Source organism: Leptonotus elevatus, chromosome 11 (genome assembly GCF_054856555.1).
Source record: "Leptonotus elevatus isolate MCC_2025b chromosome 11, RoL_Lele_1.0, whole genome shotgun sequence".
Classification (NCBI taxonomy): Eukaryota; Metazoa; Chordata; class Actinopteri; order Syngnathiformes; family Syngnathidae; genus Leptonotus; species Leptonotus elevatus.
Window position 1 is genome coordinate 12,889,542 of NC_141249.1, and position 22,142 is coordinate 12,911,683.

Below are 22,142 nucleotides of genomic sequence, written 5' to 3' on the forward strand. Positions count from 1 at the left end.
CCTCCAAGTGTGTGAAGGGAAGAAGGCCCGTGAAAGCCGATTGCGTTTTAATAAAGTTTATTATCTGCGGGGAGCTAATCCTCCTGGGTAATCTCTCCCCCTAAAGGAAAGCTGGATTACTCACTTGCTTTAATCCCAATGAAATTGTTAGGATTTAGCCTGTGCCGCGCAGCAGATGGCAACAGGCTTTTTCCTTCAACCTTGTGATGATTTAACCCCCCTCACCTCCCACCACTCCCCATTTCAACATGCAACACCCTGCTGCTGCTGCTGCTGCTGCTGCTGCTGCTGCTGCTTGCACCGCGGCCAAAAAACAACAAGCATTAAAAAAAGTTCTGGTAACACTTTTTAATTTCACACACACACACACACACGCACGCACACACACACACACAATACAAATTAACTCAAAATAAGACACAAAAGTGTGGACTTCCTGTCCACCATCAACGTATACTTTTCCAACTGGTATCCGTCTTGATGACACAAGCATTGTGATGTCATCGTCTCAGATGTGACGTGTTTAATTAACACGAGAGCTGCATGACAAACGGCTAATAGTCTCACTTTGCTAACAGCGATACCATTTATAGTTACGGAATAAAACAAATAAAAAAAACATTGTTCTCCCATTGACTGGATATCAATTTGAAATTCAAAAACATTGGTGAGGATTCAAACAAATGTACACATTGGACAAATCATTAGGTACACTGAAAAAATCCTCCAATCAGAGGCCTGTTGACAAATTTGAACTCATTCACTGCCATTGACGGCTATAGACGTCAAAGATCCATTTGAACTTGGATGCAGTGGATTTAGCTGCTTAACTCAGATTATACAATATTTATCAGAATGTCATACAATAAAACATATTATTGTAAAGAAAGTATTTGGGTTTATTAACTACAATTAACCTGTATAGTTACTTAAAAAAATAACTGACGAAGCACCCCCCCCCCAGTAAACTGTGAACTTCTGCATTTGCAAATTAATTTGGGGTAAATCTATCCTTTATTATTCACTAAAAAACTCACCTAATCTTTTGTGAATTGCGGCACATTTTGCTAACCTTGCCTGCACGATGAATTCTCGCGGAATCCATTTTGTTCCGAGCCCCCTGATTTTCACCGATTGGTCCCAACCACTGCGGTTCGCCAGGTTCGTACTTTGCGGCCATCTTGTGGCAACTACGATGAAGTCAGTTGACGGCATTTTATTTTGCCGGTGCCCCTTGAAATTCTTGTCAAACATGTGCTTTGGCAAAAAACAAAAAAACAAAAAAAAGATTGTGAAACACCGCGTTAGATTGCCTAACGGTATAGCCTACAAAGTGGAACACATAACGGAAGTCTGCCGCCAAAAAATCTGAAATAAAAGACTCGCAAAATTAAAAAGAAAAAACTTGAAATCACAGTAGAGAAGTTCAAGTAGTTCCATTGACTGCAGATTCAAATATCCTTCATAGCATAGCCTAAAATAAAAAGATTCTCCTTCACTCAAACAAGTTCTATTGATGAAAGTAAACATCCATTTGCACAAAGGCGCCATTTTCTAAAAAGATCTCAATTAATGGCAGGTACCAGCCAGCAGTGAACGTGTGTATGTGGTCTCCAATAGGAAGCAGTTAAAGTGGGCCGGGGCTAATCCGGACGCATCCCCTGACTTTGGAACCTGGGATCACGGTACTGATAATTTGGCGGGCCGTAAACGAAGGCGCGTTTTGAAGAAGAGGTACATGACGAGGAGGCACATGGAGGACAGGAAGTAGAGAATGACGCACAAGCTGACGTCCACTTTGGAGAAGCCGATGCTCAGCATGGACATCCAGCGTTTCCTCCGGCCCGACAGTTCTCGCTCCCGCATGGGCGCCCCCTCGTCGGAACCCAAGTCCGGCTCCAGGCCCAGCCCCAACACGGGCCCGGCGTCCCGCTCCTCCCGCTTCCTCTGCAGTGTGCGCTGTTTGACCCGGTTGGTGGTGACCACCTCCGCCGCTTTGGCTTTGAAGTGCTGGTTGACGAACGAGTCCAGGTCCACGATGTCCTCCTGCGCGTCTCGCACCTTCATCCCCACGATGCTCGGCCTCCTGGCGTTCTGTCGCTGATCCGAGGCCAGCTTGGCTTCCGCTCCGGCCCAAGGTGTCGGTTCGAGGGTCTTACCTTCCGCTTGGGATGCTGCGGCGATGTCGTCCTCTTCCTCCTCTTCCTCTTCCACGATATCTTGCGCGGAAGGAGGAAGATTGGGAGGGTTCGGGGCCTTTTTGGCTTCTCTTTCCACACGCTTCTGAGCCTCCAAAATTTGCTGCAAGCGGGCGCGTTTTGCCTTCTGCTTGGCCAGAACTTCACTTTCGTCTTCCAGGTAGTCTGACGGGGAAAACGAGAAACAAGTTTGGGTTAGTACAGTAGAAAGTGGAACCTCAAATTATTGCAATTCTTCAAAAAGAGGCTTCAAGGTTCAATGTCAAATTCTGCACTTAGAACCTTTTGCAATGAATATTTGAAAGAAAAAAAAACTGCCCGGCAACTCAAGAGCAATACTTACAGATACGGCTGCACAATATATCGCAGAAATATTATCATCACGATAATGGCCTATCGCTGGCGTCGGGCCAAAACCTTCGACCTCCAAAATCGTCACTTTTCATGAGAACCCCAAAACTTGTTTTTTCTTCTCCCAATCATTAACATTGCATCATCAAAGAGAACTAACCATTTTCAAAACTTTAGATTGAACACTAATTTGTAAAAAATAAATAAAATAAAATAAAAAATTAAGTCATTGACATTTGCTAAATTGTGACTTACGAGGTTTTGGTCTGAAAGAATGACATTTATTTCATGTGGCAAAATAAACACGCTAAATATATTCTTAGTTAATTAATTGTTATTACCTTTGATAATGTTCAACTATTGGATGGTGAGGCACATTTAAGTTGTCATCTGACTGGTCAAATTCAGATGAAAGCATACAATTCCATATGAAAACTTATGTCTTTGCGATATGCATATTGCATGGGCCAGTATTGATCTTTTTTCGATATATTGCCCAGCACTAAATTGTATATTATCTGACTTCACCGATACGCATTATGAATTAAAAACGCGATTGTCACCTAAATTTATGGATACAAGTGCTCATGATAGTCTGAAAATATTAGAACGAAACTCGCATTATTTTGGATGATATTCGAAAGCGTTGCATGCATTAATTATTATATCCGGCTCATCCCTATTGCATACTACATTTGATATCATACATATTATACATATTAGATATATTCGATAATAAATTAAAAAAATCCTAAAAAAGCGTGTTAGATATTACAAAATTATCGATAATGTAATATTCAATACCTATATTGCATATCGCTTGTTTTAGCAATATCGTGCAACACTCCGTACAGGCATATATTCTTTATCCTCTTTGTAAAAAGACTGATATAACTGCATCTTACTAAATGTCTACACGTATGCGCGTCTTAATTCTTATGCTCGGTGGTTAAGGCACACAAAGCAGCGCAATGAATTAATCATGATATGCAAACGGTTAAACTCTTTACATTATATTCATTTTAACACTGTGTTTTTATAAAGTACAATATTATAGTGCTAATTTCATTATCATAAAAAAAATGACAAACATTTATATTGTTTTTTTTGGGGGGGGGCTCTAACGAATTACTGGCATTTCGATTTATTTTAGTGGTGGAAGAAGATTTGAGAAACAAGTTGACTTGTGGTCATGGAACAAATGAAGCTTGTATTTGACTTATTTTTGAGCGATTTCTCTCGAGACACCTCTGTTATTACTAGTTTATTTCTTAATTTTTGTTATGTTTATATACAACAGAGTGCCATTTTTTCCTGTTAGCTCGAGTAGTACAAACAGAATATATTTATTCATCTACCACAATTAGAAAATAAGTTGACGGTGTCAAAAACGCGACAAGACGGAAGCCAGATCGTAAACGGCACCTGTGAGGATGCGTTCGACAGAGTAGTAATCCTGAAGGAAGGGCAGAACTTTCTGGTAGTTCCACTTGTGGTCCCCGTTGCCTTTCACAGTGTGACAGTCGGTGCACGCGTCGGGCGGAGGCCACTGGAACTTTGGGAAGCTGGGGTCCTCGCTCAAAGCACCTGGACGACAGGAGTAATGAACGATATTGAGTAATTCATGAAAAGAAAACTGGGATTGGCGTCCATATGTTGTAACATTGTTGAGAAAGGATCCGACAAGCACAAGGTCACGCCCAAGTTGCTGCGCGCTCGTCTTGGCATGTTTGATTTGAGGGCACGGGTGCCGCTCGCAGGACTGGATGCAATCTGTGTTGAAGCCATTTCATCTTGTCACTCGCCGCCATAAATCTTGGTGCCGATATGCATATGTGCATGGAGGTCTTTTAAGAGCGCGTATGTAAATCACCTGTCTGTGTTTGTGTGCATGTAATCTAGCGATTGATATTGCGTGTGTGTGTGTGTGTGTGTCTTAACAATGATCAATGGGCTTCAGGGATGTCCCAATGGGAGGGGTGGTGAGATAATAGATGTGACCAAAGTGGACAGCTTCCCCACTCCAACACACATGAGAGCGCGCACGCACACGCACACGCACACGCACACACACACGCCCTATGGTGAGGCGGCAGACCTCAGTGGTGAGGACCACCTGTCTGGTCTCTTCGCAGCCCTTTGAAAGCGAAGTGCAATCTTCAAATTGAACATGAGAGGAACAGACGCCTCGGAGGAGGGCACATATGCACCAAATGAATTGCAAAATCGTTGCTTTGACTGTTAGCATCACGCTAAACACAATTAAACATATATAGCAATTCCTAAATTCACAACATTTTGATTGGATGGAAACCATATAAAAAAAAAAATTCAGGCAAAATATTACAGTCATATGTACTACTACTGCCCAGCAACATGAGCACCACAACACACTAACAAAATAAAGCGAGCATGAATTAAAACAACAACAACAAATAATTTAAATTAAATTAAATAAATTATAAAATGTTATTTTGTAACACTTGTTTTCGATTAGACTCGAAATTCCTGTCCGTAGAGCACCGCAATGCATCCCATCACACATCTTTTGAATTAGAACAAGGCCTTATTTCAATGTATCGATATTTATGATGGCAGAGGTGGCAAATCCGGGTCCAGAAAATAAAATCCTTGCCTCGGTTTGGCTTTAGCCCCTGATGCCAGCTAGCTAGCTAGCGCCCTAGTAGGTAAACGAGCACCATGGGAGCTAGCTAGGGAGCTAGCTAGGTAGCTCCCACAGTTTGGCATTAGCCCCAGGTGCTAGCTAGCTAGCTCCCATGGTGCTCGTTTACCAGCTAGGGAGCTAGCTAGGTAGCATCAGGGTTTAAAGCCAAACTGTGGCAGGGTTTTTACTTTCTAGGGATTTATTTACAGTATTTATTTTTATTTAACTCTTTTCCAAGTGTAAAGTTTACTCTGTTTAGACTACCGAATATAGTGTTTTTTAGAGTAAAATTTACTCTACGAAATTTACTGTATATTTGTTAAGTTAAACTAGGATGACACACACATTATGAAGCAGTAAAACCATGTGATTTTGCCCAGCCCAACAGTGTGGAAATGTAACATTAAATAAAACTATCACGAAGGAAATTCTTTAAATTTCTCAAAACATTACTCCAGAAAAACATTTGTAACTTTCTCGGGTTGGAATTTCGTTGTTTTTATAGGTACTTTATTGAGTGCCCTATAAAAGACAACATATTTTCTTTTAAGTTTGGTAGTCAACTTTTGCCAAAATAAATGATACATTTGATAAAATTATAGTAGTAATTATAATTCGGGCACAAGTTGAGGACCTAATTACTAATTCATTTGTCTAATTTTAATCATTTAACCTCCCTTTGAAAAACCCCCACATTATTTAAGTTGTGGTTTTTAAAATAAATAAATGAATGAATAGGTAAATAAATAAATAGGGGTTGAAACCGTTTCTTTTAAATGGCTTTTTGCATCAATTTAAACAGAAACGCCACCAAATTGCTAACACTGACTGCACTTTTGTATACTTTGAAGGAACTACGGAAGCCCTTCGAGTGTCCCGACAAATACAATTTGAACTAATCAGTAAACTAAATTATTCGCCTTGCCTTAACTTAAGTTACAAAACTTACCCAGAAGGACGCGCACTCACACCAAATATCTTGTATGTAAATAAGTGTTCGCTTAAACGAGGCTACATTACACGCGGGGCAGAATCTAGTAATAAATTGCTTGTTGTCATTTACAAACTATTGTGTGTGCGTGCATGTGCACAGCAGCTCTGTCACTTTACGGCGCCGTCAATTTACTCCCACCCCCTTTCCACATGCTGCTCAGCGTGAATCTCAATCATATGCATTTATATGAACTCTGCATATGGTGCTTTACATAAAAGAGACATTTATTTTACTCTGTCCTGGGAGCTTGAGAGCCTGTAAGCGAGAAGTGCGTGTATGCGTGTGGCTTTTATACATTTCAGCGGGTGGATAGGAGGGTGCGCCAACAGGCGCACGCATGCACGCGCTCCTCATTCTAATCAGACTGCCATGTTTGTGGCCAGGGTGACTTTAGCCATAGCGGCCATATTGAGATTGCCAGCATGGCCCGTCATCACTATCTCATACATATTCATTAAGTATAAATATGTATTGTTAGCAAGGCAAACCAGCTTCCTCAGCATTGACTCTGTTAAGTGGGGATCACCTACCATGCAGAAATTATTTTCCCCCTTTTCTTGTCTCAAGGTATGGAGGTCAAAAATTAAATACAAACAAATAAATACAAACGGAAATAAAAACAACAATAAATAAAAGTAAAACTACAAAATAAAGAACAAGATTCAAGAAATAAAAATAAATGTCAAAATGAATACAAAAATTAATATACAAATATAATTAGATATCAATCAATAAATAAAAACGCTCAGCTCTCACATTTATTTCATGCTGCAGACGCTGGTCAACAATCTGGGGGCGGTCCTAATCTTGTTTTTTAGTGTTGTATTATATTATATTATATATATTGGTTTTTATTTTCAATTATATAAATTTTTTGTATTTTATTTTTGAATTATATTTTTCATATCAGTTTTTATTTTCACTCGTATTTATTGATTTAGTCATTTATTTATGTATTTTGGCAGTTATGGTCCTCCATAGAAGGCAGCTCTACTTGACACTTTGCCATGGGTAAAAAGCAGGTACTATGAGGTCATATTTCTAGCGCTAGGGTTCAAAGCATGTCGAGCCGATACAACATGGCTGACTAGTGGTCCTCCAGGCCGCACAAAAATAACAGGTGCAGTTTCTACCCAATTGCAGTGTGTCGAAATGCGTCTCCCCCTCAGCCTGTTGACAAGCAGCAACAGGACCGAGCTGCCGCCGCTCTTAATGCGGCCCGTGCGAGGCGGCGTCAGAGGGCCCTGGGGCCTCTTTGTTGCCAGCTAAATTAATTGTTCCGCCGCTTTACAAATAGCTCTTCTTTCATGCATGGCCGCTCCTGAAAGGCGGAGCGCGGCCGACCGGCTGAACGGCTCCACTTTGGAGTATAAAAATAAATAAATAGAAAGAGCAGAGGAGGGGTTGTGTGGGTAAGAGAGCTTGCATCCTTCCTTCGCTTTCCTTTTGATTCACCACACTGATCCCTCTAGCACACGCCGTAACCGGCGCGTGTGAGCGGAGCAGACTGCAGGATGGGAGGATTGTGTGGCTTGTGTCTTGTGTTTGCCACCTGCTGTCGCACAATACCTTGGGAATTGTGTGTGTGCGTGCAGGGAACTATCCTGCCGGGGTGCTGTGCTATCACTTGTCAAGAGGAGGTTATGAGTCTCGGGGGATGGTGGGGGTCCAGGCTGGGGTGGGGTTTGGAGGGGTGTACTCGCACCAGAGAGAGGGACAAGACACAGGATGAGAGGGAAGACGGATTGAGGTGGTCTGGGGGGTCTGAATAGTGTTTAAGTGTCTGGGGAGTAGACACGCGCAGAGGCGGGTGTCCCGCTAGCCCCTGCTGTTCAGGACACAAGCTGTCCCAGTGATAGAAGAGGGGGGCGGTCTGCACAAACAAAAGATAGTGATTTAACAAAGTGGGCTGTTAATGACGGCGCGGGGCCTAATAAAATCACGGGAACAAAGGCGAGGGAGGAGGGTTTTGCTCTTTTAAGTGTAATATACTTTGGTTATACAGTCAAGCAAGAGTGGAAAGTGTTTTTTTTTTTTTCTTTAACACTATTTACGCAAACACATATTTTACCCACTCCAAGTTAATAAAATCTCACAAACGGGGGAAAAAAAAAACTTGGCTGTCAAGATGCAAAAGCAACAGGTGATGCTAAAAAGTCATTTTAGCTAGTCAAAAGCCTGAAGAAAGTTGCTTCTGGAAAGGGCACAACAAATGAAAAATTGTGAATTGAGGAAAAGAAAAACATATGCATGGGCCAATTAATTAATTAATTAATTAATTATTAAAGAGCAAGTCAAGTCCAACATTTTCTGTACTGTATAATATGGTCTATGCGGCCCCATTAGTCTAAATCCACCCATTTGTATCCCTCTCGTCCATTTTGTCACTTACTGTCACCTGAAAATGACATTACAATTGCGCAGGGCTCAGGTAACGACCAATCACAGCTCACCTGCTCTCTGTTTTTGGTCATGTGACGCTCCTTTGGCACTCTGATGGTCGTTACCTGAACCCTGAGCAGTTGTGATGTCATTTTTAGTCAATAACAAGTGGCAAAATGGCCGCCCCATGAGATGGAAAATCCATCTGGATTTTTCTGTTTAATTCAATATTAGTCAAAACACCGTTTAGACTAGTAGGCTGCACATACAACATAGTGTAATGAACATTTTTGATGTGAATTCCCCTTAAACAAAAAAAAAAAAACCTCTACACATCTGTAAGACATAATACAAAGGAGATAAAAACAAACATGTGAGTGGTCTAAAATTTAGTGATATAAACAGCCAAAGTAAAACTAATCAATAAAAATACCAGTATTTGTTTGACTATGACCCAAGTAAAAAAGCATCAACTGGATGATTCTTAGTCAAAATTTCCTCGTACGGAGACAACTGAGCTTCCTCAAAATCCAGAGGAAGTAGAGCAGTTTATGGGTGCAAAAGGACAGAAGGGAGGGGCAAAATACACGAGAGACAAATGAGAAAATGGCCAAGCGATAGTGACGATGTACGAGGAGAACGGGATGGTAGTACTGGAGGGCGGTCAGGAGAAAATGGGTGACACAGAGACCGATGATACTCCAAGAGGGGGGTGGGGGCTCTAAGATGTAGTGACAGCTGGTGTCTGATCTGAGGATCCGTCCTTGCACCACCCAGCACCGTCTCTAGTCGTATTAAGACGACCCACTGACCATGTGAGGAAGCTGGGGCCTAAATCTTCCCCACAAACTTTTGTGAGGTAACTGTGAAGGTCAGCGTAGGGAGGGTGCAGACCGTTAAATCATCAACAGGTGTACATCAGTAATCTAACATGTTTGAGTTTTGATCATAGTCACAGAATTGGTTTGTGATTAATACATGGTTAACAAATTCAACATGTGCTGCTGTAAAAGCACCAGAAGGTGCGCCCTTACCTGCTATTCTGTTGTTGACCCGATTGTGTCGGGACCAAAGCCACAGGATGGAGTCAGTAAAGGTGTTCACCTGCGACAGGCTCTCGGCGGCCATGCTCTTGAAGTGTTCGGCGCACGGTCTGCAGCCGAAGAAATTGCTGATGTAGCCTGTCATTGCGTTCGGCACCTCCTTGGGATCTGGTGGGGATTCGGTAATTAATATTGCACAAAAACGTTTATTTATTTATTTATTTATCTTTTGGTATGAAGTAATTAAACCTATTGTAATTGTTTTAACTGCCCAAAAAACATTTAAGTGAGGTGGGTTTTCAAGCATTGTGTGAAATTTGAGAAACGCTACTGCACAATAACAAGAATTAAAAATAATAATAATTTTTACACCAATACCATCCATCTACTTTCTATAGCACTTGTTCTTATTAGTGGTTAGCATTGCAAGTGAGAATCTGTTCTCAATTGCCTCATCAGAATAAATAAAGGTTGAATAAATCTTAGTGTGAATAAGCAGCTGTACAGAATGAGATGAGATATTAAAAAAAAGTTTAAAAAAAGTGTAGTTTATCCTAGCCAAACTCTACCCTGGACTGGTTGCCAGCCAATCCAATTCACCCAATTAAATTTTAAAAAAGAAAAAATTGTCCACCATGGATGATGAGACATCAAGCTTATTTGCACAATGACCATTTTCTATTAAGACTTTTTGACTTCCAGTGACGTTTTTAAATCGCAATATAAACATACAGTAAGTGTGACAATTATAATATTAATAAGTATTTATGAATGGGCTATACACTATAGTCCCTTAGGAAAGCTAAATTGTTTGAAAAAAAGGATAATGTAAATTTGAATAAGAATTATTATACAGGTCTCAAAACTCAAACTTAAAACTGAACTTTTTATGGTGCAAAATTGAGCAAACGAACACAAATACTTAATACACTGTTCTATTTTTGACCTTTTATACTCCTTCATACTCTTTCATTTCCGTTTTTCATGTGTAACTGTTGAATTATTATTTTTCTTCTGTAGACATTTATTGACCAAGTAATTGCTAATTTGCGGTTCCAGTTCCAGGCAAACTTCTGTTAAATGTGAGCTGTACGCACTTAACCCCTTATTCTAGTGTTTTGTATTCGACATTTCACATTAGCTTAGCAGTTAGCATGGCTTCTCCGTCTTCCTCCTGTTCCCTCTTCTTGCTTGGTGTCTTGTTGCATGATTAGTTACTTCTCATCTTCCTCTCGTGATAACAAGACTTGTCAGAAGTCTATTTTATACGCCGACATGGAAGTGGGGATTAGTGACTTAAGAGGAGTGACTTATTGAATGACAGTGTCTAGCTAGCCAGTCGCAGCTCGTAGCTTGTGTAGAGCTAGTTAGCTTCCTGCAGCCCTGTGGTCAGATGCACTTGAAGCTGAGGCACTGAGGCAGATAGTAGAAAGCCTAATCTATACCATAGGCCTAATCTATAGTCTGCGTTGTATCATGATTGATATAGCATGTTCAGATTTATTTGTATTTTTAATTGTTTACAGTTAACAAGACACATGAAGACTACTATGAAGTTTGCACTGTAAATCGCAAACTTGTGCGTCAGCTTCCTGGATTTCCCACGCTTTTGTGGGCCAGGAGTCACAGAGAGCTGGGTTAACCCCATATTGAGATGAATAATCTATATCCAATCTGGAGATTAAAGGAAATTAACCCTGTGTGTGAGAATGGTGGCCAGGTTGTTGTCTCAGGAGCTCCACAGTCCGCAAACATATTTTTCCGGCAGTAATTTGCTTTTGTTCTTGGCTTAGCGGCTCCGCCGGGTTATAAACCGCACAGCTGCTCGGAGAGAGTGCCATGACAATAGGAGGACCCTGCACCCGGGTCCCACCTGAGATACCGCATTCAGCGTGTGAGTTCATGCATGACGTTTATGTCGTATCGCATGTGCCCGTAGTATCTGTCCTGTGAGATAGATGGTGGTCCGTGGGGTACCAGATGGACACCCCTTTTTCGCCGGTCCATCTGCAGGTCACATGATGGTCCCATAAACCCCGGGATTAACCCATGTGTGTGTGTGTGTGTGTGTGTGTGTTGAAGAGGGAGATTAACATGCCTGCTAGAAGTGGAGCTTCTAGTCATTTGCCTTGTTTTATTAACAACTCACATTCCACTAATCTAACATAATCTCTTTTCACACAGTCACAATTAGGTCCAATGCAGTTGTGACCAAAAGTTGGCGATCGTATAATACCAAAGTTTGGATGAGTATATGTGTGTGTGTGTATATATATGTGCTTGTGTGGGAAGTTAAATCAGGTCACTGTGAAAAGAGGCTAATTTGTGGACAAAGCCCCCCGCCCCACAGACATATTCTAAGCCCCCCTCCTCCTTGTGAACTCTAAATGGCCCGCGGTAGCACAAAGTATGCTTGAGTTGTGTGCACCTGAGCCGTCGGCCTTCTTGGCTTGGACTGTGAGAAGGTGGAAGAGCGTCCACACGCCGCAAGGATAACGTCGGAGGTGGGGTTGTGACCCTTGGCAAGCCACCCACCTCACCCCCTCGGGCAAGGCAGCATCTGGAGCCTGAGAGAGAGGGGAAAGCGAGACGAGGATTTTAAAAAGAACCACCGTCACGTCACCATCTCCAAACCTGTTCAACTTAATGAAAGCTGCCGCGTGTAGTTTTCTTGATCAATGAGAAGTCAATCTCAGGTTAATGGCTCGGGCCCTGCGCTAATGAACACGGGCAGCCCGGATATCTAACCGTGAGCCGCGGCTGAATCCGACAACATATTCCCTCTGACACAAAGTCGTTTCTCTCGCCGCCCTCGATTGCCGCCGCCGCCGTGATTGACAGGGTTACTCACATGTCAATAGTAAAGATTTTGGGCGTGCGCGAAGTCCATTTCCTCGGAAGGGAAGTCTATTCATAACTTCTCATCGATTCATTGATCCATTGATCGCGCCGGCTAAAAGCTAATGATCTGAGTAAGTGACTCTTTCAATTTGCAAGGGGGCTGGAGGCATGCGCACTTCATTCCAGACAATACGACCTTCATAAATATTGAAAAGTCTCATTATGAAGTACGTCATAAGATACATCTGCATAATATTAAAATACCTAAACCTTAACTCAGTTTTGACTGAAAGAAAGATTTAGCACAAACTGTGTGAGGTAAAAGGTTATGTTTTGATTACTGTTAAGTGTCTAGTTCATGATCAGAAACTTTGTGGTGTGGCAGATGCAAACATGGATATCTATAAGAACACGAGATGGCTCAAGGCAGAGTCAGCAGCGTCACCACTTGGTCGGCCATCTTAGGACAAGGGAATGCTCTGGTGCACTATGCTGTAGCCTACAGTCGGTTATAGCTCGCTGAATTCTTGACGGATTTAAAAACGGATTGCTTTATTACAATCTTTATTAACGTGGCTCTAAATAATAATAAAAAAGCTACATAGTTGGTTGTGTCATCGCTTGTGTCATACCTAACAAGGAAAATGAAAATCGGTTGAGGATTTGGGAGAGTTGAGCAATTTACAGCTATTTGAAAGTCCGTGTTCTATTGACTGTAATGTTAGCAGCCCTCTCCCAAGATGGCTGCCCTCTGACGAAGTTACTTCTCATTGGCTCACAGCGTGCACAAGCCATTTTCTTATAGATATCTATGGATGCAACTGTCGTGCAAAAAAAATTAGTTACAATTGGCATGTTTAAAAAAAAAAAAGGGGGGGGGGTGAATTAAAAAAAAAATATATATTAAATTGCACATTACTGCAATTTATTGGGCAGGAGTGGAACTACAACCACAATAGCCTGAATTTTTCATTTTGGATCTAATTAGAAGATTGTGCAGGTCTTTCTAATGTTGATTTTCTCAGATCACATTTTCTCCATTAATCCACTTTCCTAATATTTGTGTGAACTGTTCTATCAAAACTCACCTGTGCCGAATTCTCCAGGATCTCACTGAACGCTTGATATGAAACTTGGTCACCGGTCTGCTCTTGTAGCCATGAATTGAGGGACTTCAACAGGTTCATCAGCATGGGACGGCCTGGGAAGTACTGCAGAGGACACAGAGAATACTGAATGGAGTCCAACGTGATGACAAGTACAGTATGGCGAGATGTAACAGCAATTTTAAGCCATGGTTTTCATCCAAATGAATGGAAGCGGTACTGCAAAATTCATGACACATTAAAGTTTATTTACTCGAAGATGGGCCGCTCAAGAGGTCCTCTAGTAAATGGGAAGGTCACATTGACAAGACAGTGAGCCACCTCCAACATCGGCGTGGCAGCTACTAGATTTATACAGCAAAGTGCTTTGGACAAAAGTGCTACATAAAAAACACAACCTTGTCTTATATGTTTACCTGAATGTCTAATTTTGCAAATCTACAAAATTTTCTCCTGAATGAACTAACTGTGCTAACGGCAAAATATCATCAAAATGTCACGAATGTTAAAATGATTGCGCACGAAAGAAGATAATCAAGGTTCACCAATGACAAACGTTTATGTCCATTTGAATGAAAAAGTTACCACATATAGTTAAAAAGGGCAACGGGGCAGTGTGATGCATAAATAAATATAAATAAAACTAAGAAACAGAATCCTATTATCTTGAATAAGCCACTTCCTCATCCCTCCTGTTCAATACCGATGCACACAAATTGCACTAAATCAGCACTGTAATAGCTTGATTAACAGTTGCCAAAAAATCCCTGACAATGTTGTTCCCAACATTTATGAGCTGCACTTGAGTTATGGCGCGAGTGTTTTTCCATCTCAGCAACTTCCGACAAAAATTCCACCTTTAAGCCGCTTCCTTCGTTCAGATGCATTTCCTAAGCCGCTAACAACCGTGGCAACAGGGGCGGGGCTGGGGGCTTTCACCTGAGGTTTACGTCTTTTCAAATGGTTGCTACCATGGCGATATCCCACGAATGAAACACGATACAGTAGCTAGCAAAAGCGGGGGACGCTGCGAGGAGGAGGAAATCCAGCTGATGAGCGTTTGCGAGCGGCGATGACAGACTAAATGCTAACACACACTAGCTCGTCTTCACATTTAAGACGCTGACAAAAGACTCACTTTAGGCTTTAATAAGTGCCTGCTAAAACGTGCTTCCTGTTCTCACAATCAACCTTGGAATGGTTTACAGTACGTTGCTCACAAATAAACACATTACAAGCTTTTCGAATAGACCACTACCATGGCAACCTCTGCTTCAATTGCTCCAAATCCCGGGCAGGAATTAATTTTTATAATATACTGCAGGTATTTTTAAATCAAAGTTACTAGCGTGAGTGCTTGCCAACAGCAAACAGATCCAGCTACGAGTCTCAGAGGAGATTTAGAAAACGTCATCCAAAAATGTACTCCTTTTTATTTGTCCCCGCCATCTGTTCACCTAAGTGCACCTGCATATGGGGACAATCTTGCGCTTCTATTCATCACGCTTTAACAGGATCTGGAAGTCACACCACTTAACTTAACCCTCTCAGGCTGGTTTGTGTGCTGCATTTTGTTGACAGTTTTATAGGTAGGAGAGAAATTCAGGATATTGGAATGTTTGGGAGACTGCCGCCGCTCCAAACTGCAGCAAAAATAATGAAATATCGTAAAAACCTGTTGACCAATACAGATGCTGTTCCGTTGCAATCATATTAAAAAAAAACTCATGGCGGTGTGTCTAAGGGACAAAGGAAGGAGCCTAGTGTTCGCTGCTTGCTGCTGGGAAAGTGACCTAATGGGTTTAGGTGTGGATCGGAGGTCTGAATAACAACCAGTCAGGAAAGCTCATTAAACAGTCATATGAATTTAAGCAGAAGAGAAGAGGCAGGTGTTTGCCAGTAATGGGCTTAAGCGCAGCATCACCAAAGCAACGCTATTCATGTTTTGATGCTCCGAGTGATCGCATCAGAAGCTCACCGTTTTCCACTGGGTCATGGTGCTGAACCACTTAGATCATGTGACTCATCACTGATGGGGTACTTTCACGTGCCAACGAATTCTGACATGATTTACCCAGCCTTTAACTGTTCTAAAAATAGTAAAGTTTTAGTCTATTAGATGTTTTTACCTTCGTCTTTGTGCATTTCGGTCCACAAAGATCTTTGCCATTTTCCAGTTCACAAATAAGCTATGAGAATATTCCAATAAAAATGCATGAACTTGCACTCTAAAAGCAGTTGGGTCAAAAATAACCCACGTTTTTTGTTTGGGTTATAATAAACCCAAAAAGCTGGCTCATATGCATAAACCACAAAACAGTAGCATTTTTGTGTTTTTTTTTAAAACAAAATTTGAGATTTTTGTGTGTGCACAAAGCAACCCAATTTTTGGGTTGTTTTGTGAGTTATTCATTTTGACCCAAGTTTTTGGGTTAATTGACTAATCCAAAAAATGTGTTGGCCCCTTTTTGATATCCAATTAGTTTTTGTTTTACCCATACGTTCTTAGAATGCAAGTACACAAGTAAACAAAATAACTCACACACCAACCAGTTAATCAGTTTGACCCAACGTAAAATGGATACCCCAATATTGCTGGTCTGTTTTTGACCCAATATGGGCTATTTTTGACCCAACTGTTTTTAGAGTGTAGGTACACAAATAAATGAAATAAGAAACAAAACAATCCTCCAAAATATGGTTGTTTTGTAGGTTATTCATTTGACCCAACTTTTTGGGTTAAATAATTAGCCCAAGAAGTTGAGTTGGTCCCCTTTTAATTTTTTTTACCAAATTGTTGATAGATTGTGGGTACACAAACAAATAAAATTATCCAAAAAACAAACCCCCAACAATATGGTTGTTTTGTGGTTTTTCCTCATTTGACCAAACTTTTTGGGTTACACGAATAACCCCAAAAGTTGTGTCATCCCTTTTTGACCCGATTTGGATTATTGTCAACCCAATTGTTTTTTGAGTGTGATGTTTGGGCTCAGACATGAGGAGCTTGTATCCTTTTAGATCGCCTCTCTTTTCATTTGTTGCTCTTGTGGTCTTCTTTCAAGAAAAACAAGTTGGCGGTGTAATCCCTAAAAACCTCCCTTTAATGCTCTCATGCATCCCAAGATCCACTTTTTTTAATCCTCATATACATGTAGAGAGGATTCATAAATCCGGCTTGAGTCCGACAAGACAGTAAATCTAGTAAAATATTATGAGCGTGTGCAAATAAGAAGAGCAAGCCAGCGTGAACATGTTTGGATGGAAATGCAATAAAGGTTTGACGGTGAATAACAAAGAAACATTTCACGGAATTCTTGGACAAAGGAAGATTATCATAAAACGGCGACAAATCTTCTAAACACAGCCTTTACGATAGCATAATGATATGTCACAGTAAGCCGTACGAACACAAAAACATTATCAGGCACCCAAAAACAATTCCTTTTGTTATTTGTTTTCGGGACAAATAAAAATCTTTATTGTTTATGTTCCCTTCCTTTTTGTATACATTGCTGTGATATATATATTTTTTGAAGTACTATATTATTAAAAGCATTTTTCTACACATTTTTATCAGATTACTTTTGCCAAGGATGCTTTTTTTTAGCATAGGTAATGTGCTTGTTGGTGTAACTTTGTGTCAAACTGGATTGTTTATTTAATAATGTGTAGCAGGACAGAGAATGGATGGGATGGATGTTAAGTGCTTTTCATGCTGATATTTATTTTGACGAGGTCCAATTGGATTTTGGTATAGAAAGAAGTTTAAATATGATTCTTATTTGGTAAAAATGATTTCAAAAAATAAAATGTTCTACACATGCAAGGGTCAGTTTCATTTATACTGTATATGATTAGCATTTAGGGGAATTTTTATTTAACAGTGCAAAGTCCCTTTCAACATATTCAAATATTTATATTAGAATTAGGGCTGGGCGATACCGATACCAGGTATCTGTACCAGGCTAATACCCGGCCTTATTTCAAGGTATTGATGATATTCTTGTGGTCGTTTTACGATCAGGAACAAGAAATTAAAAGTTGTTTAAAACTATGTGTCATTGTTTTGGGGACAATTTTATGCATCAAAAGTACTAGTATCAGTACTTGGTATTGGTATCATGACCATTCAAGAATCCAACATGGTGGCCATTTAGTGATTTGGGAGGTTTGACCAATTAAGATTCAATTTTGTTTTATTGTTTTTTATGCATCAATAATATCAGAGTATAGGGGATAAATGAATGCCTTTGAGATGACTAAAGTTGCTTGAATCAGAACGCGAGTTAACATAGCGCCATCATCTTGTGACGACGAGTAACCCCCCTCCCCACCCATGAGTCACTTTTAATCAAATCACATGACTCACACACCGAGCTCAGGTGCCACATTTTTACATATTGTGTCATTTATCGAAGATGGCGTTCCTTAATCAACATATATTTGTCACCTCTATGCAAATTTAGATTTAAAACACAGCACATGTATTTCCATTAGCCATTCGTAAAAATTTTAAACAGCCAGCGGTAATGTGTTTGTCTCACCGTTTGCTGAGCCTGATCGGAACCAACACCCCGCTTGTCTTACATTAACGACGCCTAACAAGCTAACTGGATGAATGGATCGTCTTTTGTGGTGAGAGCGCTCAGTCAAACGTCAACAAGGACCCTCACAAGTGGCGACCATGACAGCCGGCTTAGCAACACAAAGCCCCGTCCGGCGGCTGGGCCGCTCTGTTTGGGGAGGGGGGGCGGGGGGCTAAAAATACCACAGGGACCTGCTGCTATTGACTAAACAAGCGGGAGCTAATGGGAGGCCACGGCGCGTGGCCCGCACAGTCGCGCACACAGCAGCTTGCTACAAGGCCTCCCTAGAGAGTGCCGTATAATCAGGGAGATTGGTGGCAGTGAGACAGCCTGGTGCATGGCCAATAGGGACGAGGCTAGTGGGTCAGACCTCATCATCGCAACATGTTTGCCTGGCTGGCACACTTCTAGGACGGAAGGAGAGAGTCATAGCCAGAGCGGGAAAAGGGAGAGGAAAGACAAGTGGTATTCTGAAAATCCCCCAAGAGGATTCCAGAAAAAAAAAAGGACAGGCAGAGGATAAACGGCTCCAATGGGAAGATTCGTAAGCAGGTAGAGTAGTCACAAGTTTCAAATGAGGGAAGAGTATTGGGAGGACAAGGTGCAATGGGCAGGACGCTGGGTTATCCCAAAGAGGTTTTGCTTCTAATGAGGCCGCATCAATGCAAAGCTTGTGGGCGGCGGCCACGCTTCAATACCCTAGGGAGCCAAAATCAAGAGGGTCAACAATGCCCATGAGAGTCTTTACGCTCCCTCTCAATTCAGTCACTAGAGGAACATCAATATACATAACATTTCAATTTTTGAAAATATGTATAGTAAATATGCGTATTTTTCGAGGGTGTACGTCTAAGACAATTCAATATATTCTTGAAACGTGGGCTGCGATGTATTTTAGAGGGGATTTGATTCAGTGCAATTACGATTTGATTCAATATAATATGGCTCATTTCGAGAGGGTATGATGCATTGAGTTTCTTGTTGTCATATCACTCCATTAAAAGCCAATTCAATGCACTCCAATCTTTTACAACAAAACCGTTTTCCTGCTTCAAATCATTTTCTTCAGTGAAACTCATTTAAGATTTGTTAAACACATAGAGCACTACTTTATAGATGGTCAATAAAAAATGTTGATAATATTCTAATACAGTATAGTGAATGTGGGTTTTTTGTTAGCTTAAAGCTATAATGATCAAAATGATAATTACAAAATAATTGACTGTATATGAGTTTCACTCTTTGGATTGAACAACAGTACTAAAATAAATGACATTTTCCACTAAATGCTAATTAATTGCGATACTAATGTTCAATATTTAGAATGCACTTTCATCTACACTTAAACTTTATTGTACTGTTTGTAATAGTAACTTGAGCTTGATTTCTGATCTTCTTCGAATGTACAGAAGCTCCTAATGCTCTCCGGCTTGAGTCTGTGACATTTTGCTGTCTCACTCACCATCTAGTGGTGACCTGCTTTAACTACACTATCATTCTACATGAAGCAGATGTTCTGGACACACAAATTCACACAAAAAAAGAAAAAAAGTTAAAATTGCAATCAAGGAATAAACGCAGCACACACTGTGTAGACGCTTAGGAGAGTTAAGGGAAATCAAGCGTGGTCAACATGTTTTCATCTACGATGATCTTCCTGAAATGAGGTTTTACTAATATTTCTCAATTAAATTTCAACTTGCATTAAATATTTAAAAGTGAAAAATAATGAGTCTGAATCAGTTTGTGCGTGTGTGGGTATGCACTGCTCTCTCTCTCTCCCTCTCTCCCACCTTTGCCAAGACTGAGATGTACTTTCTGAGAGAAGTCAGCGCCTCTCCTGTGATGACAGGATGAGCAGCCAGCTCCACACGCAGCGAGTAGTGCAGCATCGACTCCAGGTCCGCCATGTACACCCTGGACCTGTGCAAACATTAAACGCAGTTGAAGGCACTGCGATGGAGAAAACGGAAGAAGGCAAAGGAAGGTTCGTGTTTCATGCCTGTTGAAAGGTCGCCACAGCTCTTCTGTGTGCGTGCTGATATGGTCAGTAGCAGCCAGAACTGGCTTCCCTGAACGCACCACACCTGGAAGCCCCCGAAGGGCGTAGGAGTAGAAAGTGCGGGCCTCGATGTTTCTGTGGGAGAAAGGTGGGACAGGTTCAAAATAAATTATATATATATTTTTGTATACTAGTATAGTTAAACTCATTATAAGTAGAGTAAAAAAAAGAAAGAAAAAAAAAGCACAAGGTAGGTGTAAATCATCTTGAGAGCTGACATCATATCTAAAAATCACAGCAGGGCATCCAGTTTTTGTGTTTTTTTTAGTAATTCAACTGTTTAATATCAGAGGAGAAAATCAAAAGACAGCAATGTGTTTAAGATTATGGTATCTTAATATTGTGGTTGGGACCCAAAAGGTAGGGTGCCAAAAATACTACGGTTGTTGTTGGTCAGTTTTTCCCCTTTATAGGGAAACTACAAAAACCATGCTGCATTGAAAGCATCAATCAGAACGAGACGTGTAAAAAAAAAAAAATGGGACCCTCAACTCGAGTCGTCACTAATTTCCTCCTAAAACTAAAAAATTATAATTTTTTAAGAAAGACCTATATGTTCCAATATAGCATTTTTCTTTAAAATATCATGAAATGAAATTATTCTAATTTCTAATGTGTAGTTCCTGATCGTAAAACAACAACAAAAGGGCTGCCGATACTGGTTCCCTTGAAATAAGGCCTGGTATCGACCCGGCACCGATACCTGGTATCGGTACTCACCCATCCATAATTAATTAATAATGATTGGCTTTTCTCCATGTACAGCACTTCACATGCAGCAATGACTGTTTTTAAGTGCTTTATTAATAAAGTCGATTTGAGAAATATTACAGCAGGGATCTCAAAGTCATTTTTGTCGCAGGCCACATTGTAGTTTCGGGTTCCCTTGGAGGGCTGTTATGACGGTTATGATGCCTTGTACAATACACAACAAATTGATGGACAACTAGTAAAGTCAAAAATAGTTTGTTGAAGTTACCGTAATAAGAGGTTTGGTAACGTACTAAAATGCTTGCAATATCTCAACGTATTTATTACATATGACAATTTGAAATTTTGGTACATATTTTAGTAAGCACATGCTCGTTTTGTTTTCGCAGCCCAGGCCTCGAGTTTAACACCCGTTGACTTGGCATGCTTCGATTCCCAGCAGACCAGGTAGAAGAAATGAGTGCATTGGAGTACCTGCTTTCATCAATAGCGAGAAATTAGTTACCGAGCAGTGGAATTCTTCACCAAACCGAACCACACTTGTAGACAACTTTGGGTCAAATAAGGAAGACCTCAACATGCCTCGCCTCTTGCCAATGACTGGTCGGAAAAGCGAGTGAATCCCAGAAGGCGCGAGACGTTTACAAGCAACACATTTGGCAACGTGCAGCTTATTCGCCGAGCAGGGATTGTTCAACAAAATGCATTGGACTCTTTTTGTTTTCAAGTCTAGTGTTATAAAAATGCTTTATAGCCCCTTGCGCTTTTTGCGGCCATATATTTTACACACTTACTGGAAAACATTTGCGACGATGGCGCAGCTGGTGCCAGGCAAGCGCGCGGACGGGAGAGATCATCGATTATGGAGCCACGCGCTAAAACGCCGCAGCGCTCGTTCGCTTCTCCTTCCTGCACCCTCATTGACTTTCTCCCCTTGTGCGGGACGGAGAGAAGACAGAGCGTCGTAAAAGTGGAAGGGGATGGTAATAAGGTGGATGGATGCTAAAAGGAGGCCCGTGCTCACTCACACCAGACCCGGGACTCAATTACACCTGTGGGCCTGGTGGGAAAGTTGCACATGTGGAGGGAGGAGAGCCATTTATCCAGTCGTCGTCCCCGGGCTGGGACGAGGCACACGTTCACCTGGGAGCAGTGCGCATTACATGCATGACGGATGTGCGCATTCTCACACAGACACAC

The 22,142-nt window shown here is 41.1% G+C and overlaps 1 protein-coding gene across 1 annotated transcript in view; it reads right to left on the bottom strand.

The window, feature by feature from the left end:
* Positions 1 to 333: 333 nt before the first annotated feature.
* Positions 334 to 22,142, bottom strand: part of qsox1 (quiescin Q6 sulfhydryl oxidase 1) — a 30,178-nt gene continuing 8,369 nt past the window's right edge. Inside the window, exons 7-13 of the mRNA XM_086089892.1 lie at positions 20,172 to 20,306; positions 19,963 to 20,092; positions 13,563 to 13,685; positions 12,062 to 12,200; positions 9,625 to 9,801; positions 3,975 to 4,136; positions 334 to 2,363 (exon numbers count right to left, since the gene is read on the bottom strand). Coding sequence (XP_085946018.1) covers positions 1,681 to 2,363; positions 3,975 to 4,136; positions 9,625 to 9,801; positions 12,062 to 12,200; positions 13,563 to 13,685; positions 19,963 to 20,092; positions 20,172 to 20,306 — 1,549 coding nt within the window. The 3' untranslated portion in view covers positions 334 to 1,680. The remainder of the gene's footprint in view (positions 2,364 to 3,974; positions 4,137 to 9,624; positions 9,802 to 12,061; positions 12,201 to 13,562; positions 13,686 to 19,962; positions 20,093 to 20,171; positions 20,307 to 22,142) is intronic.